Genomic DNA, 19998 nt, shown 5'->3' with positions numbered 1-19998 from the left:
CTTGTGAAAGTGCTGTGCTGTTCCAGTGACATGTAACAGCAAAGTGTTGGGTGTGAGTCAGAAAGAATTCATGTGAAAATCACCTTTCAGGGATTCAAACATTTCCATGGTCAGACATGGTACCTGCCATTAGTGTATGGCTTGGCAGACTGCATAGTGTGGCTGGATAGCACATGTGCATCCATGTTACCCTCTTCAGTCCTCACAAATCACATTACTAACTACAATCAACCTCTTTCTTTACCTTGCAAACTGTGGTCCATTGGAAAGTGCTTGGTTTCTTCAAAGGCTTTTGTTATAACTGGTCCTTTTAGAAGTGCATTGATTGCATCAACCTACAATTAAATGTTTTCAGTCCATGTAAGTAAGACTTGCAGAAAAAAATCTGAGCAGAACTGCAGGAAAATGCAAAAGCCATTACATTGTTTGTGTTTTGAAATGATTTCTCGTTGACAAGTAGCATCAGGACTTTCTAACCATGAACTGGCCTCATGAGCCTCACACTGAATACAGCATTTTTCACAATGGTGATCTACATGCTGATGAGATAAAAGATAATACAAAACAATTCTCTGGTGCTATAGAGCTATAAAGACATCTGTTTGCTAAACTTCTGAAGACTCTCCTGAGATCTGTAAATGTGATCCATTTAAAGTGCACAAGGTATTAGAATTCTTCCTTTTCATGAAAGCTTTTTTCCCCTCAGTCTAATGCCTGAGATAAGGCAGGTTAAGATCACCTTGCTTAAATTGCAGTAGGCAACTTGAATGTTGACCAAAATTGACTCCTCAAACTGTCCTGTAACACAGTTGCTTACACCGTAACATAAAATCTTGATAGTTTGCTTTCCCTCAAAATTGGATTTCATTAAACAATTTGATACTTTCAATTTCTTGTATTGATGTGGATACAGACTAAGCAGTTCTGTGTTGCAGTAATGCTTTACACACCTGGTTAAAAAGATGTTCCAGACAGCCATGAAGTTTGTCTTGTTTGTCCAAAGGGATCCTCATATCATTGGGAAGCTCATCTCCTAATAAAGGAAAGGTGAAAAGCTTTTTACTGTTTTACCAACATAATCTGTGAAGAGGCCACAGATGACACAAACACATGCTCACATTGGAGTGGGCTGCTTTATGTCTAATTCACAGAGCAAAATACTAATGATTTTTCACATAATGCAAGTTCCTAAAGCAGCTGATCCCTGCCTAATACCTCTTCCATATTCCAAATTTATTGTGTTTCATTAGAAAAAGAAGAAATTTGTATCTTTGTTATAGAAGCATTTAGGTTGGAAAAGACCTCCAAGATCATCTAGTCCAACTGTCCCCCTACCATCCATATTAGTCACTAAACATGTCCCTAAGTACCTCAATCCAAACTTTTCTTGAAGACCCTGAGGGATGGTGACTCCACCACCACCCTGGGCAGCCCCTTCCAATGCCCAACTCTTGCTGAGAAGAAATTTCTCCTCATTTCTAACCTGAGCCCCCCTTGGAGCAACTCGCAGCCATTCCCTCTTGCCCTGTCGCTACTTATCTGAGAGAAGAGGCTGACGCCCAGCTCACCACAGCCCCCTTTCAGGTAGTTGCAGAGAGCAATAAGGTCTCCCCTCAGCCTCCTCTTCTCCAGGCTAAACAGTCCCAGTCCCAGTTCTCTCAGCCACTCCTCATCAAACTTGTGTTCCAGACCCTTCACCAGCTTCACTGCCCTGCTCTGGACACGCTCCAGGGCTCGATGTCTTTCTGGTGGTGAGGGGGCCAAAACTGAACCCGGTATTCGAGGTGCGGCCTGACCAGAGCTGAGTACTGATGATCACCTCCCTGGTCCTGCTGACTATGTTATTCCTCATGCAAGCCAGGATGCCACTGGCCTTCTTGGCCACCTGGGCACACTACTGGCTCATGTGCCAACCAACACCCCCAGATCAGTTTTGAAGAAACCCCATTTGCAACTTAAACATGGACGTGCTTACAACCAGCAAAGACCTATCAAGTCTACTAAGGGGTCTGGTATGAGAACTACCAGAGGGATCTGTGTATACTCACCTGATCCCATCTCATCACTGCCCAAGTAAGAGCTGTTACTCCGCACACTGGTGTAGGACAACACTGAGTCCCGGTTACTGTTACATTCACTAGAAAGAAAAGCAAATAAGGTGTTGAATAAAAAAAGCTGTCCTTCCACCCAGCTGCTGATCAGTCTGGTTTTCTTAACACTGCAGTCCCCCAAATTAAATCTGTTGCTCTTATGCAAAAGAAACCCTATCTACAAGCAAAATGACCATTAAGCAAGCCCTTGGGCTGGCTCTGTAAGATGTCTGTTTCCATTTGCAGTGACCACTCGATGCTTAACATACCACCTGGATCCTATAAATAATGAAAACAGACTTTCCTCCATGGAAAGCATTTCCTCCTGGGCTGCATCATTCAACATGCGCCGTGTGCATCGAGTAGGGGAGAAGTAATTAAAATCTATGAGATGGAATCTCCACTCAGCATTTGTTGGCAATTCTCAGGATATTAACAGCACCCAACTCCAGCACACGCTGAAGCTGCAGTGGCACACATAGTGGACATGGGAAAGGAAATGTCAGAATCTATACTGTTGGAGAATCAGGTACCACAGATCCTAAAGTTATCTCAGGAAGCCAAGGAGTTGCTACAGTTGGCTCCACACCACTGTTTGCTCATGGGCACATGGAAAGTTCTAGTATGATTCTTCTGTTTAACGTTCACTTTACACTAACTGTAACTTAATAAAAGTAACCAAAAAGGCCCTCACCACTCAAAGTGATACAGTGTTTTTAATGGTACAAGCCCAAAACAAAGCCTACAAAATTCTTCATATTATCTCTTCCTCTGTTTTTATTTTTGGCTGAGATGAGAGAAAAAATGTAACAGCAATTGAGAGAAGCCCAACCAGGGGCTTTGCCTGACCTGTGTTAAACCTGTTATCAAAGAAATCTCTTTTTTTCTGAACTTGACTTACACCTCCAAATGATCCTGGAGAAAGAAGCATGGCTAATGCAAACAAGATATTTTCTTATCTGTAATTTGCTTATTTTTGTAGCTTCTTAGTGTTTTTTGCAGATCAAAACCCATCAAAAGACATTTTATTCCCCCTTGAGTAACTATTATCTGTAATATATGCTTAATTCCCTGCCTCTGTCTAATAAAGATAAGACAGAATAATCTTTCTCATCATGTGTAAAATTTTGGAACAAGTGACAGACCCACAGAGACCATTTTTGATGTTGCTTTGTTACCCAGAATAGATTAGCCTCAATTATAGAAACTATTTAAACTAAACAGTGCTCATAAATGGGATTTCTATTAACAATGAAAGAAATCCAGCACATTTCAATTATAGGAGATGATCTGAGGGCTGGAGCCCCTCTGCTATGGAGGCAGGCTGAGAGAATTGGGGTTGTTCAGCCTGTAGAAGAGAAGGCTCCGGAGAGACCTCAGAGCAGCTTCCAGTCCCTAAAGGGGCTCAAGAAAAGCTGGAGAGGGGCTGGTGCCAAGGGCAGGAAGTGATAAGACAAGAGGGGTGGCAGTAAGCTGCAGGAGGGGAGATTGGTATCAGAAAGACATTCTTCTCTGGGAGGGAGGTGGGGTCCTGGCCCAGAGAAGCTGTGGCTGCCCCTAGATCCCTGTCAGGGTTCAAGGCTGTGTTAGATGGGGCTTTGGTCACCCTGGGCTGGTGGAGGGTGTCCCTGCCCATGGCAGGAGGTGGGACAGGATGGGCTTCAGAACACCTGTGCAGATTATAATCTATCACAATAGATGGCACAGATGTGTGACACACCAGTGCTGGTTTTCTTTCTTTACTGACTTCGTATTTGCTGCCCTTGGAGACGTTCAGTATTAACTGGACGAGACCCTGACCAACCACTCTTGTTGGACTATGTGGGCTCCAGATCCCCCTTCCAATGTGAACTGTTGCAAGTCTGTCATTTCTGCAGTCCCACATGAATGTAACCTCATGCTACTACATCTTACTACTTGTAATAGTATAAAACTGACAGCAAGTACAGGATCAGGCTCAGAAATTTCAAAGATCATTCAGGTTACTCTAATCCTCCCAGCTCATTGTAAAGTGTCTTTACTCCTTTACATAGACAAAGCCATATTGCTTCAGAGAAACCTAAAAATGGCCTGTTAAGGATGTAAAACTGCAAGGGTCACACACAACTGCAAATTATTATTCCATTTCTTCTGAAGCTGAATTTCCAAATGTTTCCTCCCAAGACAGACAGATTTGGAGTGCATGAGATTTCCTTCAGTAGCAAATATTCCTGGAGAAGCAGCAGTCAATCATGTCCCAAAACCAAAATTTTGAGACACCTGAATAAACATTTGCATTCGTGGTTTCAAAGACCCATTAAAAATAAAGAACTCAATGTCCATTTCTGTTTCTCAGTGTTTTAGGCTTTTGGGAAGATTGTTTGCAGAACTGAATGAAAACATCCCCTTAGAACAGCAGCTATTATAAGACCAAGCAGTTTGCAAACTCTGCTGAGCTTCTGAAGTTTCAAGCTGTACAATATGGAAAGGGAAAGTCACACTAGACCTAGTTATTTCACTTTATACCATTTTCTGGAAGCACTGGTATTCTGGCATTGTTATGAGAACAGGGTTTTGCTGTCTGTGTCTCCATGGTAATAAATGTAATAAAATAACTACAGCTGGTGAATTCTTTACGAAGTGAACACGGAATAATTGACTGACTGGAAAATAACTCACTTGCTGAATCCATACCTGGATTAGAACTTCCAAACATTATACTTGTAAGGTAAAAGCAGCACAATTTTCAGACTAACCTGTAGGAGTCTCTGAAACTCATTGTGTCGTGTCCCGAGTCTTCTTGGTCCTCCTCAGAAACTTTGAAACAGACCTTCTTGATTCCACCATGCTCAGCTTTGTCAGGATCACTCTCTTCTGTTCCCAGGGAAGGTGGAGATGTCTCCTCAGTTGATGGTGGCTCACAGGCACCACTTTCTGTAGGTTCTGTTATGGTGGACAAAAGTCTGCAAAAGTAAAACGTACAGATCTCAGGAACTGTGGAGCAGTCTCACAAATGAGGTATAATGACTAAGGCTGGAATTCAGCTATGTGAAATCAAAAAAATCAAATCAAAAGCAACCTTGCCAACTTTTCACATAGGCTACAGCTATGTAAAACTGTGAGCACAAGGTCTTGCTGCCATAGGTACCCCACCTCCATAAGGTACAGCTTAATTGCTGTAACCACAGTGGCCAGAAAAGGCTCTGGTTTTAAAGACAAAGTCTTTACTTTCTCCATCCAAGGCACTGGGTTCCTCCTCTGGGGCAGTGCCTCAGCTCACTGGCTCTACTCAGCACTACCTCCCTTTTTTAAATACATTGAGCTAAGGCTGCATGTGCTTTACAGCCAGTTTGGTGCACGACAGGCTGCCTTATGACAGATGAAACCTCAAGGGCAGGGACTCTGTATGGAATTCCAAACCCACTGCTGGCACCAAATAAATGCTTATATTGGAACACATAGTAAGCAAAACAGCAGTTATGGAATTCAGGTAGACTCTTAGGAGCAAAGGACAGCAATATATACACTGGTGGATCTGCACAGGAGTAGGTTTGACACAAGCAGCAGGAGCTGTAATGCAAGTGCTTGTGTGAATAAGTGGGTCTGTGAGTCAGGGCCGACAGGCACAACGTCATTCTGAGGTGAGTGTCTCCATTTCATCCAGCTGCCCACCACAGTGCACACCAGCCTCTGCACTCACTTATTTATCTGGATGACGTATTGCTTCATCTCCTTCACTGCAACGTCGAGCTTGTTAAAGAGGTGCAAGTAGGAGTCCTGTATCTCCCGGTCTTCCTGTTTCAGCAGAAAACTGAGTCCCCTTTCTTCCTGAACTGTTCCTCCATTCTGCTGGCTAAAGCTACCATCAAGATCTCCATCTTCTGGGGTGAGACATCTCCAGGATGGTGCAGCCATAGTGGTGATGCAGTGTTGAGTATATGAGACCGGATTTAAGTTACCTACTGAACATCAAAGGGTGGAATTAGTATGGCTCTCATGATTTTCCTCATTCTATTCCAATAATGAGGGTTTAGGATAGGTGGAATTTTTACAGGAAAAAATAGAAGTTCACAGAATTATTTTATATAATTACAATCTATGACAAAATGGGAACGGGAACGGGAAAGGGAACGGGAAAGGGAACGGGAAAGAGAACGGGAAAGGACAGGAGATATTTTCTTTCCTGGCATGCCAACTAGATGTTTTGAATTTACTGCAGTCTGGAAACAGGTTAAATTATGGAAGTAAAGACAACAGGTCTCCACACATATGCTCATATAGACAACATGCATAGTATCTAAAAGCATCTGTTGAAATATTAATTAATTCAGATTGGTCTTTGTTATTATTCCAGCTTTACAAACATTTACACAGAGACACATACATACATACATATATATATGTATATAAAAAAAGCAATTGAAGATAAAATACAATTCCTTTTCATTTAAAAACGTTGATGTTTGGTATGGTACTTTGCATTAGTTTGCATTAAATTGTATGGAATTTTAATATCTTCAAATGAGCAGGGCTTCTTTGTTAACCTCATTATGAACAGACAATGCTGTCCTTCAGAAGGTTGGTTAGTCTACATTTCCCTGTGCCTCATCCAAACATTCTGCACCCTGACCTTCACAAGACAATGAATGAGAAGCATATTAGGTGACATCATGATAAAGAAATGTTGGAACTCAAATAATCAGGTTGTAGGACAAATGTTGAGTAGGAGCTATTTATAAGAAAATAGATTCCCATGACAGAGTAGAGACTTTCAGCTTCAGTGCAGGGAATGCATTTAGTAATGACAGAAGAAAACAGCACTACAATCTGATTTGTGTTTTTGCCTTCTTCCCACAGCACCAGCACTACTGTTAGCCTCCATTCACTTTTCTTTTAGTCAGTACATCACCTCTACTAAGTGCAAACAATATTCCCAGACACAATTAGCATGAGATGACCACACTTCTTAGCTAGTGAAAACATTTGAGCCGAAGCCTCTTGATGCTAACAGCATTACTATTTTCCAACACAGGAAGATGTCCTTTTACTCTAAAATTTTAAGGAGGAAAAAGGCACTGGCAAGACCACGTTTCTTTGGAACTTATTCTGACCTCACTGAGCAGTGTAAAACCATGATGATTTATGCAGATAAAATCAGTATGATTTGAAAGTTAATTATCACCTTGTTCTGGATCAAGACCAATAATCGAGGGCTTCCGTCCAATGCGAATGCTGAACGACCTCCCTGCTGAGGTAGTGTTTTTGGGGTATGATACCTCCATGAGGTTAACGTGGCAGTTGGTGGGGCAGAAATCCATGCTGTTGAGGGAATGGGGTTCCATGATGGCTTGTTTGAAGGCTGGGCTCACCTTTGTTTTCAGTTCATCTGCAAACTGGGAGAAATAAAGCAACAGTGTGCTACTTCATTTGTAAAAAATTATGATGCAATACAGACAACCCTTGTCTCTTCCTGCCTCCTATTCCAGAATCATGTGATTTCTGCTGCAGCTGGAATAACACATTAAAAAAAGCTTATAAAACAACAAATGAAGGCAATTAGCTATACTGTCTAGGGTTCTCTTTTCAAACAGCTCAGGTAACTACACAAAAGAGCACACACTGTTTACACCATGACACTCTAAACTCATATCCATGTTAAATCAGACACTGATAATTCTGTGTCATATTTATTGTGATATGGTAGAAATGAACCTCCAATAATTTGTTATAACCCACAGCTCTGACAAGCTCAAAGGAGCCATTTACAGATAAAGTCCTTTTTCCTCAAAACTTGCAATTCCAATAACTTGCAGAGCTGTTTTTCGTGCCTCCAGGACACCTGCCTCTAAAGCAGTTTGGATTCATTAATGACAAATACTACAACCAGTTCTCATAATGAAGATTGTCCTGAGACTTCACTAATAACCATCAGTGTTGTACCTCTTGGTAGTTTGTGAGCCTCCTGCTAATGCTTTCCAGCTTAGTGTCACAGATCTGCCGGAATTCATACTGAGGCATGGTGGCCACAGCACTGCTTAGGGATATAAGTCTTTTGCAGTTCCTTACAAAGTGATTGTCCTCTGCAGCAAAGGCCTCTAAAATCTAAACAAAAGACAGGATGTTAATGATATGAGACTTGACAGTGAAGGAAAATACAGCTTTCTTCCATTGAGTAAGTGGCAAAGCCCTCATGTTGTTCTGGTTGAATGAAGCTGCTTTCAGAACAAGTTGCCTTTATTACACCTGAGGACCACTACCAAGGCTAATCCCAGAGCCATAAAATTCCTCAGAATTTTTCAGGATAACTGTGCACTGTCCAAGTGACCTGCTCAGATGTACTTTCATGGCACATAATGACAATCTTACTCGGATGTGACAGAAACATTTACTATTAGCTCATTATTGTCCCAGATGACCAAAACACTCAGAGCTCTGCTGCTTTCCAATAGCAGCGGTTCTACTTGCCTCCATTAGCAACCCACCCAGACTATCAGATGGAAAAAAGCTGCTTGATTTTCTTCCAATGTAAAGCAAATTCTTGCCTGAAAAGTTTCATCTTGAGTATCAGCAAAGAGTATGTTATCAGATAGATAAAAGCAAGAATGCCACAGCTGAGGGCTCCCCTCCCTCTACCTCACAGCTGAAATCCTGGAAGCATTTACAGACTTGCTTGTACCAAGTGAGGTATTATAACTTGGTGCACTCCAGAGAAGAAAAGTCCATGCAGGGTTGAGAAGACCAGGTACTACCTGATCCAAAGAACCAAGTCAAGCCACCAGAGAAACACCTGCATTCCTTACTGGCTTCCCTGTTCAGGTTAGGATTGAACCTAGCCATGTATGTTTTCTGGTACCTTTGCAGTGAGATTGAAGCAACCTTTTGGTTCCACAATTTTCTCCAGGACAAAGGATTTGATTCCTGCGCTGCTGACATACTCATACACCACCCCATGCTCCAGGTGAGTGTTATCCACGGTCAGGCTGATGAGAGGTGTTTCTTCACCAATGATCAGTGGAGAGCTGATGGTCTGTGGTGTCTGGGCTGGAACCAAAGTATCTCATTAAAGGTGTTTGGCAGCATATTTGAACACAGGCAAGCAAGGGAAGCAAAACACATTGAGAGGTATTATTAAACACAAAGATACAATGTTTGGCTGAAGGAGCCTCTGCACCACATGCTGCAAGAGGCTGGGAGAACATTCTGAGGAATACATTTGCTATTGGCTGCTACTGGAGACTGTGGCAGAGCTTTAGACAACCTACATGCTCCAATCCACATTCTGATGTTCTTCCACGTGTACATGCCCATGTCATGCACAGGACACTACTTTCTAATTCCATTCAGCTTTCAAACACACAAGACTCCAGCAGAAAATTTCAAAGGGATGTGAAGTATGTTAATCCCAGAGTCTTGTCTTCTTTGTAATGGCCCTTTGGAAGACTGCTATTTTTCTGTCCAGTTTTGGGAAATGCTCCAGATGGAGCCTTTTTGTGCAGACTGAGATGGCAGGGCAGAGGTGGGATCAGGAGACAGTGTTGCTTCATGCAAGAAGTGTTATTGTCACCACAGAATAGATTTAAGTTACAGTCAGATTGAGATTTGCCAGTGAATTGCTCACATGGCTCTTGCAGGGCACTGCTCTAGTTGTTTCACCATAGAACTGCACTGTGTGACCATTAGATTACCAAGCTCACTAGACCTTAGACAGCATTCACACAGAAGTGCATCTGTTCCTGGTGAAGTTGCCAGTGGCATTCAGAGAGTCCAGACTCAGTCATTTGGATTGAATCTGTCTTCAGTATTCTCCCCCAACAGGTGTTTTTCCAAGGCAAAGCAGTGTTTCTTATGAATAACACTTTTCTAAATGGGAGGAGCTGCAGCCACACCTTTTGCTGACACAGTGGTACCATGCTCTGAACACTTGCTCCAAAGTAATTATTATTATTCTAAGTGGAGTTACTTCCAGACCTTCCCTCTCCAACTGCTACTGTCCATAAATTCCTACTTTGCAAGGACTCCCAGATGACTCTCAAAATGTTGAGCCTTTCATTCCAGGATGTGGCACTCCCACACCAGAGCAGGTTTGCTGGTGGGATTTGTGACCCTGTGGGGGACCCACTGGAGCAGTCTAGTCCTGAAGGACTGTACCCCATGTAAGAGACCCATGCTGCAGCCCTTGGGAAGGACTCACGCTGGAAAAGTTCATGGAGGACTGTCTCCTGTGGGAGGGATCCCACACTGGAGCAGGGAAGAGTGTGAGGAGTCCTCCCTCTGAAGAGGAAGAAGCCACTGAGACAATGAACTGACTACAATTCCCATTCCCCATCCCCTGTGCTGCTGGGGGCAGGAGGGAGAAAAAATCACGAGTGAAGCTGAGCCTGGGAAGAAGGGAGGGGAAATGGGGCTTTTAGGATTTCTCTTCACTCTGATCGGATCAGTAAGTCGAGTCTGTTTTGCCCATGACAGTAATTGGTGAATGAACCTTCCCTGTCCTCCTCTCAACCCATGAGTCTTTTATTACATTTTCTCTGCCCTTTGCAGCTGAGGAGGGGAATGACATCATGGCTTTGGTGGACAAGTGGCATCCAGCCAGGGACAGCCCACCACAAAACTGTAGCACAAGAGTATTTCCTCTGGCAGACCTCCTTCTCTTACAACACTTTACTAAGACAACAGATGTTCTACAGTAATTAAACTTTCTATTTCTACTGCAATTTTCTTTCCTGAAGCACCAGAATCTTCCCTAGGTTTCCTTCCCCTGTGAGAATCTTTACCTGATTCCTGTTGGCTATTTTGAAGGGAATCCAATTCTGCACCTCCTTCCAGTGAAGAGTCTTCTTTGCTGGAGCCAGGATGGCTGCCATTCAGATATGCAGTGGATGCTGCTTGCTGAACCCTGTCTTCTTCAGCATCTTCATGTGTTCTGTACACCCACTGGTACAATCCCTTTCAAGAGATATAGGCTTCAGCTATGACCTCAGTAAAAATGCCTGATCTCTATATACTTGGACTACAAACATGAATCTATGAATTTTCTACCCTCCAAGTTGCCCCAAATATCAACAATCCCCCAGCTTTCCTCTGAACTTCAGATAATATAAAATCTAGATCGATACCTGGGTGACCACCTAGTTTCATCAATAGTTAATAATATTTGCTGCTGCATGCAGTGAATGAATTGGCATACATAGTATTTGTAAATGTTCTGCAACTATAGCAAACTGTAATCAGCTCCCTCAGCTACACTAGGATCTTGGAATGGGAGTAAGTCAGTCAAGAGAGACATGTATAAGTTGTTTTTTCTAAATACTTGGTGACCATAAAAGCACAGAAGGGGAGGATAGGAGAAGGGCAGGAATTAATGTGCTTCCTTTGAGGTTTTGTATTCATACCAGTGCTTCCTGTTGTCTGGTCCTGTAGGCTGTAAAGTGCTCCAGAACTTCCATATAATTTCCATGTGTTGCGTTATTCCCATTAACTTTCAAAATACACTGCCCTGGGTGAAGGCCTACAGCTGCAGCCTCAGAACCTGGAAAGTCAACAGAAGAAGAATTAATTAGACAGAAAAGCCATCTGACTATGGAATAGAACATGGGGAAGTTTGCAAAGGGTTTCTGGTTAAGAAGAGTGAGACTAAAAAGCTAGCTGAATGTTGTCATGTTTTTGCTACTAAGTATTTTGAGATCTTTGTTGTACAAGGAAAACATCATGCACCTCTATCCTTCACATTTTCAGTAGTGCTGGGAAAAACAGACCTAAAAGCATTCAGGCTAGAAACTGAAATTCCTGTGGGAAATCCTTTGGGACTCTTACACAGCTTTTCTAGCCTTATGATTACATTAGTTGAGGTCTTGCTGAAATGTAAACAGGTTCATTTGTTTCAGCTTGTTGCACTTGAAAGATACAGAACACTTGTGTGTTATGCAATTTGCCGGATCAAAGAAAACGACTATGGTGCACTTAAAGCTAGAGTAAATCTAGAGCAATTACCAACTCCAGCAGATGGATTCCAGATTGAATTGAACAAGACTCAGACCCAAATACAGGTCCTAAAAATCTACAGTTAAGGTGACTAACTTTGTAAGGCACCTTTATTTAAAATTCATACAGTATTATCACAAATGCAATTTGTCTTTTGCTAGCAAAATCCTGAAAAAAAATGAATCTTTCTAGCTGGCATTTCCTAGTCTGCACCTTTCAGGCTCAAAAAGTGGTTATGAAAGAGTAACAAATGTTTCTCCCCAAGAACACTGTTAGTTGCATTTGGCTGCTGCCTGTTGGCTGTACACTGACTTCACATATTTGGGAACACAGTTGTTCTGAGGTGGTACATGTCTGAAAGGTCATACTCTCTGCATCTCTGAACATAGAGGTTAGAGCTGTGCTTTAGCTGCAGTTCACATTTCAGTTATTACAGAAGTACTAAATATCCCTGTGTTTTCTCCTGTTAAAACATCCACAGAAATCAATTTGCCACTATCTTCATTTATAATTATAATTTATAGCAGTAGAAGCCAATGCAAAGGGAGATGTAGTCTCAAAGTGTTATATCATGTTTTTGTGATGTCCATTAAGAAATATGATCTGCCTACCAACCTGCTGATCCCATGGCACATGCACAACTGCAGCGATCCAAACTCTGCCTGACCACAGGCAAAAAAATTGAGAAAGCAGCAGACAGGATTACACCTCAGCTTTCCCTCAGCCACCTCAATTTCACATTTGTATTCCCTGTGGCTGTAAAGCCGTATCTTAGCAGTCTTAGAAGAAACAAGGTTAGGATCACTATGCAAGCACAATTCTAACTTGCAAGTGACAATGCTTTCTCAAGAGTTTCCACAGTACTGTGGACTGCAGTTGTCACCAAGCTTCTCTACTGTAGAACTAAGTTATTGCTTGTTTCATGTTGATGGGATTGGTGACCCGACACTCAGCTCATAATGATCCCATTTTCTAGACTGCATTTAGATTGTAAGCATTTGGAGGCAGGAACTCTCTCATTGTTCTATGGTTTTACACAGGAGTGCAATCCTTCCCTATGACAGAGGTTCCTAGTCATTACAGGTATTATAATTAGATGTCAGAACTTGTTTAGAACAAGTCTGACAATGAAACCTGAATCTATATACACACACACACACACACACACACACACACTTGATATACACATAAATATATATTGAGCTTACTCCAAGCTGAACTATACCACAGCCTTTCTACTCACCTCTTCCTACCGCATGAACGTATGGTGGTGCTGCTCCCCGTATCTGAAAGCAAAGTGCTTCAGGACAATCTGGGATTTTAATAATCCTGCAGGTAAATTAAGGAGAAGATAAAGCAGCATTTTAAGTTAGGCTGCCAAAGCTCTGGGCAGTTTTAACAGCATCTTTCCCTGGCATTCACAGCTGTGTTCTAGATTAAAGAAAGTACTCGCATAGTTCACAAATAAACAAGACAGACACACGAAGAAATCATCCACTCCATCTTCTTTCTCTAAGGCAAAGAGATTCTCTTCAATTAAAATTTGGCACTTCCAAATTTATTACATCATTATGTGAATAACACAGGACAGAAACTTTCATTGGTATTTATATTCACTTCATTTCCTCAGTTGAGTTCAGTGCAGCTGTGCTGCCATACCAGCTGAGGATCTTCTCCATTAACAAAAAATACAGACTGGACAAGATATCCTAGACTAGAATTAATCATCAGGTGCCCATTAAGACATTAGATTCTATGACAAATTCTGGGATTACAGAATCTAATAATACACAAGACATTAACAGGGCTAAAGCTCTTATAAGTCACAGTAACAGACTGAAAAACTCTAAGAGCTGATACTGTTAGTCATCCAAAAATAACCCAGGTTTTAATGGGGTGGAAATCGCTTTCCCTTGGACATACATTAGAGTTTGAGAAGTTTCACACCTGAGACAGAACAATAACCCTTGTGATTCAGTTCTGTTTGTGCATAAGGTAGCCAAAAATTAATTAATAAAGAGAATATATCTGAACTTGTTCTAGAAGCAGAAGGTTCCTAAAAACAACCTGTGCCTCTTGTTTCTCTTCCATTTATGTCATTTATTTTCCTATTGAACAGCTTCTACATAGAAAAGTGTTTACACACTACAAAGTGTGGAAGTTAACTGACATTACATGATAATCTTTCTTGTCTATCCATCTTGGCACTTACTCTTTTGATTTGGTGGCTACCAGAAGCCTAAGCGGCCTTCGTGAAGAGAAGGACTGGTTTAGGATGGTTTCCACTTCTGAAAATGGGCGCAGGAATATTAAGTCCTCATTGATGGAATAGATTTTTCTTCCTGTCTGCAAGCCAGCCATCTGCAAGTGAGACAAAACAGAAAACTTTGGATCATTGGCAGCATCTCTGAAATAGCAGGCTGCAAGGTTCAACTGGTGTATATACAGTGTCAGTTCATCAAATCATAAGTCAGTCACCCCTAAAGTTGTCTGCATTTACAGAAAACAAGGACATTTCACCAATTTCTGCATAAATATGCCAGATATACCTTCTTTTGCAATGAACATAGCTTTGAACTTTTTTAACAGGAACTGCACTGTGATGTATACCAGTTAAAATGTGACATAGCAGCACTTATACTACGTGTAAGGATGTTAAGGAAATATAAAATTCCCTCTAAGTGATTTTTAAAAAACTAAATATTAACTCTTCCCAGGTTAGAATTGTTTCCTGCCACTTCAGGATGCAGCAGTTGGGCTTTTTTCTCAATGTGACAAACCCTTGTCCTGTTCTGTCTGGAATCCATTGACAAATTTCTTGACTCAGGGAAAAAAAGGTCTAAACTGTACTATTTCCACATATAAAACCCAACCTGCTGCAAAAATGAATCTGGAAATGTAGAACTAGAAAACCCTGCTGAGTATTTCTATGCATGGCTTAGGCTTGACCTAAAAGTATGTTGTGGTCTGAAAGTCAGAGATCAACTTACCTTCAAAAACTTATAATTGTTTTTCTCAAATCAAAGCTATTAAAAGTAAAAACTCTCAAGCTCTCCACAGTTGGCAACATTCTCCCTGTGTACCTGGAAATAATATTTTTAATCTTTCTTTTTTTATAGATAGTGTCTAAAATGGATAATAGGGATAAACAGCAATAAAGATTTTAATTTAAGATAAAATTTGACAAACATTAGTTTATAATTCAACACCAATGTTTCTGCCCTTTGCCTTCACTTATACTGATTAGTTTATTATAAAGTAATAATTATGATATGGATTCCCAAAGTCATTTTGTTTTAGGCCTGATTTTCTCAAAGTAGTTCATGCACCTAATGAACATGCAATTAGCTAAACTCCACATACCTGCAATCGTTTTACCTGTGGATGACCTCTTTATATTCCTAACTTATTGTGTGTGCAGATGGGACATCTACCTGTTCACACAGTCACAGCAAATCCATGAATGCACCTTTGTACCTCATACATCTGAAACCCTACAAATTAGCAGCTTTCCAACAGACATCTGTTACTCTACTGGGATATAAGTAACCAGCTAAAGATACCCTGCTGCCTGGTTTTCCTTAAGTGTCACAGAGCTTCTGAATAACGGATACTCCTTATGACAACTCAATGCAGTTGTCTGGATCCAGGCCACTGTTTTTTCCACAACACCAGCAGCTTGGTATTTGCTGTTCATCTGCATGGCCTTCAGCCAACTGGCTGCTTATTGAACACACTGTTCAAACCCTAGACATCTGCTTCTCAGTTGGCTGTTCAGAGTAAGACAGCAACCACACCTCCCAAAAAACTTTTCTTCTCTGTTGCTTCCTTCTGGTAGAGAATCATTCATAAACCAGTGGGAATAAGCCCAGCTACAATTAACCTGTAAGCAAGCTGGGTTAGAAAGGAAGAAAAGAAACAAACTGAGTAGACATTGACTTTCTGAATGCCCTTCTACAGACACATGAACTTGGGAAAGGCATGGAATGTGTGACAGTCCATATCAACCAACCACTGCTACATGATTTTTTGTAACCCTCCATCTAGGTGAGTTGAACAAATGATAGTAGAATCATAGAATGTCTAAGGTTGGAAGGGATCTTTAGAGGTCATCTAGTCCAACCACCCTGCAGTAAGCAGGGACAGCTTCACTAGATCAGGTCACTCAGAGCCCCATCAAGCCTGACCCTTCAATATCTCCAGGATGGGGCCACCACTACTTCTCTGGGCAATCTGTTCCAGTGATCCACCACCCTCATATATTGAAGAACTTTTTCCTAATATCCAACCTAAATGTCCTCTTTTCAAGCTTAAAACTGTTACCCTTTGTCCTACTGCTACATGCCCTCGTGAACAGTTCTTCTCCAGCTTTCTTACAGCACCTCTCAGGTACTGGAAGGCTGCTATAAGGTCCCACAGAACATTCTCTTCTCCAAGCTGCATAAGCCCAGTCACAGGCAGCTGTATAGAAGCACTAAGCAACAATTCCTACAGGTGATAGTCTGGGCCTGAGAGCTACTCATCATTCAGGATCAAGAGAGAAAGTGCATGAGTGATGCTAACAAGGGCGTTATTCGATCTATGACGCAAAACTGAGAAGCTGACACACATCAGGCCAAGAGTTCCCAAACTGCAGTCCAACTACCCATCAGTACAGCAATCTGATGTCCCAGCAATTCTTTTAAACACAGTTTGGGAACTACTTCTGGCATAGACAAATCTAACAGCTCATAAAACAGTTTCTACAAAAATCTTGAGAAGAAAAAAAATCACTAATAATAGAAAAAACAATGCTTGGCAACTCTGAGTTTGAATAAAGACCCCAAAGGCCTTTGTTGCAGGTGCATGAAGGTCAATACTGTGTGCTGGCACAATCTGTGCATGACAATCTTTTCCCAGGGATACTAGGAAAACCAGATTGCAATCCCAAATTCAAACAGAACATGTTAGCCTTGAATAAATCCATGCAAATAATAGATTCATTCTCACTTAACTGGTGAACCTGGAATCTTATTCTGGCCTGAAGTCCAACAGCCCTAATGAATGCAATTCACTGTGATGGTCCTGTGAAGCAAAGCTGCATGACTTAATTCTTGCCCCTAAAAAGCATAACAGCCAGCATAGGGTCTCTAAATGTTCTACAGCTGCTGAGCCACATAGAATTGTATGTTGGATACCTTTCTAGTATCACAAATGCATTACTGTTGGACCTTGGGTCTTTCCAAAATCGGCTGAACACCCTCTAGTTCAGAGAGATACACATTTAGTTCTCTTCTGGAGCAGTATTTTAAGATCAAGTTGAAAAGACAGGGTCATGGTCACAGATAGTTTATCTTGGAAGGTCAAGAAAAAAGATTCCTCAGAAAATTGAGTGCTTCTGTTGTCTTAAAACACAACAGATTTGCAGGATATTCCACAGGCATCCAGCCAAAGAAAGGGCAGGAGGATTGTCTGTGAGGCAATGGGTTACAGCAGAGGTTTAGATTAATAAAAGTTTTAGCCAACCTATGTCGATTTTGAGCATGAGTAGAGGATTCGTTTCTTTGGTGACCATAAACCAAATAAGAATCAGGAATACTGTAATGATTTAATTCTAATATTAAACTTCAGTTCAAAATTGACATTCTCAACTTGCTAAAATCACTCTGTCCACTTGAGCTGTTTGCATTGGGCGAGTCATCCACAGGTTTCTGTAGCCTAAAGCAGTGGCCAACAAATGAATGTGGACATAAGAAATTCTGTAACGGTTGTCCTGGATTTTTAATTAGGAGTACTGTCTCTGTCCTGCCAGAGTTTGTGTGAAACCCTGGACAAGTCATTTAGTCCTCTCATATCTTGTGCTGCTAAAAGACACCTGAATAGCTTTGAAAAGTAGACTTTCAATCTGTCTGTGCCTTATTTTGGTAAATGGAAGAATAAATCATATTATTACTCAAAGATTTTGTGTCAATAAATAAATGACTATGAAATACTCAGGTCCTAAGACATCTGGGCCATCTATGTATCTCAAAGAAACAAAGTAAATGTATTTTGTAGAGTTCTTTAAAGATAACAGGCAGAGAAATGAGGGCATGCTTTTTAAGGAATAAAATACAAATCAAAAATATAGCTTTCACCCAAACAAACCTGTTTGTCATTAAACATCTTTATTAACCCAAAATAGTATTACTTTCCCTCCCTTCTCAAATTTAAGTTGCTAATGAATCTCAGGTTCATTACACAGATGTAATTTGTATAATGATTAGTATCATCACACAGAGATACTGCTGCTGTCACTTATCAAAAATGTTCAGCAAGTCACACAAAGATGCTAAAACACTTAGTAATTTACAGAAAGAGTTAATTACCATAGGAATTGTAGAAGATACCTTTCTATTTGCTGGCCTTTAAAATGAAGCAGACCTTAAAAAGATGGCTTTCCACCTTTTCAAACCACCAAAATATTCCTAGGTACCAAAATCAAAATATTTATGAAGTCAGGTCATACCTCTGCAGAAGACCCCCGTCGAACTGACTTCACCACAATTACTTTGTTCTTTTCTTCCATGTCGAATCCATAGTCATCCTCTTCTGGTAAAATCTTAAAAAGAGCACAAGGTAATGCTTTATAAATGCAGAGTCAGATAAAAAGCTGAGGGATGGAGATGAGAAACCGGACTTCTCATTGCAAAGCATGATTGCACAGAGTTGTAGATTATAAGGCTGATAGGGACTATTAGGTCATTCTGTCTGATCTCCTACATAACATAAACCATAGAAATTGAGTTACTTTTGCATTGAGAACTTAGTATACTAAAGCAGAATTTCCAGAGCGCTATATGGTTATGATCTGCAGTCTTTAAGAAGTGAAGAGTATTTGTATCCTTGACAGTTTGCTCCAAAGGTCAATCAGCTCTTCTATTAGAAACAGCATTTGATTTTGTCTTCATTACATCTTTCACTTTTAGGTTAAGAAATTAATCAGCATTCAGTGTTTTCCATTGGCAAATGTACATTACAGATTGAACCACAGTCATTTATTTATTCTTTAAAATACTTCCCACATACCCAATAATGAATGCCCTATGCCGTCCTGCTTAGCTACCAGTCTCAGACAAACTATGCGATCTCAGGCCTATTTCTTACAGATAATACTAAATGCTACATAAGTTACATCACTAATAGTTGGTCTGCTGGCTAAAATTTTCGATGACCAGTGACAGAAAAAATTTTGACATCTATAGGTCCTTCCTCTAGAGAAGAGACACATAAGCTTTGTGTTAGGGAAGATGCATGTCCTGTGCTCAGTTTGCATCTTTTATGGTTGACAGAAGACTTGGTAGTTCTTGCTCCTGATAATCTACTTATTATTACTTGTACTGAGGTCACACAGACCTGTCTTACAAATAATTTTTATAATGGTATGAATCATGGCATATATATGTTTCACTCATCCTTTTTTAGTGGTTTATTAACAATAAAAAGTAAGCTTAACTACTCCCCATTTTAAAAAATAAAGCAAGCCTGGCCACTGGTAAATTGACAAGTGGAAATTCTACCAGATAAACATCTTGCATTTGAGCAAACACTACACATTTAAGAACCATCTGATAAATTAGAATTGAGCTAAAAGGAAAAATAAAGCTACCTATAAATAACCTAGCACTCCACTGAGAAAAACAAATTATTGAGAATTATTTCCTTGACTGTGATGATTCCTGTACTATTTTAAAATACTGTCCTTTTTCTATTGAAGTCAATGTCAGCCTATAAGCTTTGTCCTTTTACAGGAATTCACCCTAGAAAAAACATTAAAGAAATAGAATCTCCTTTTCCCATAGGAGCCATATGGCCATGTTAAAATAATGCATGACATAGTATATCTGCAGGGAAAAAATCCTCATCAGGTGATGTTCAAATTAAATGATGGACAAGAAAGTAAAATGACTGAATGTTTACCATTCTTGGA

The 19998-nt window shown here is 40.7% G+C and overlaps 1 protein-coding gene across 1 annotated transcript in view; it reads right to left on the bottom strand.

The window, feature by feature from the left end:
• PREX1 (phosphatidylinositol-3,4,5-trisphosphate dependent Rac exchange factor 1) overlaps positions 1–19998 on the bottom strand; it is a gene marked incomplete at its 5' end in the record, with an annotated part of 161044 nt that overhangs the window by 11307 nt on the left and 129739 nt on the right. Inside the window, 13 exons of the mRNA XM_084271342.1 lie at positions 245–335; positions 951–1033; positions 2049–2137; positions 4826–5032; positions 5770–6031; positions 7252–7462; positions 8010–8171; positions 8923–9110; positions 10844–11015; positions 11462–11598; positions 13294–13379; positions 14263–14411; positions 18538–18630. Coding sequence (XP_084127468.1) covers positions 245–335; positions 951–1033; positions 2049–2137; positions 4826–5032; positions 5770–6031; positions 7252–7462; positions 8010–8171; positions 8923–9110; positions 10844–11015; positions 11462–11598; positions 13294–13379; positions 14263–14411; positions 18538–18630 — 1930 coding nt within the window. The remainder of the gene's footprint in view (positions 1–244; positions 336–950; positions 1034–2048; positions 2138–4825; positions 5033–5769; positions 6032–7251; positions 7463–8009; positions 8172–8922; positions 9111–10843; positions 11016–11461; positions 11599–13293; positions 13380–14262; positions 14412–18537; positions 18631–19998) is intronic.

Source organism: Gallinula chloropus (genome assembly GCF_964237585.1).
Source record: "Gallinula chloropus genome assembly, chromosome: 16".
Taxonomy (NCBI): Eukaryota; Metazoa; Chordata; class Aves; order Gruiformes; family Rallidae; genus Gallinula; species Gallinula chloropus.
This window is presented reverse-complemented; position numbering and strand designations above follow the sequence as displayed.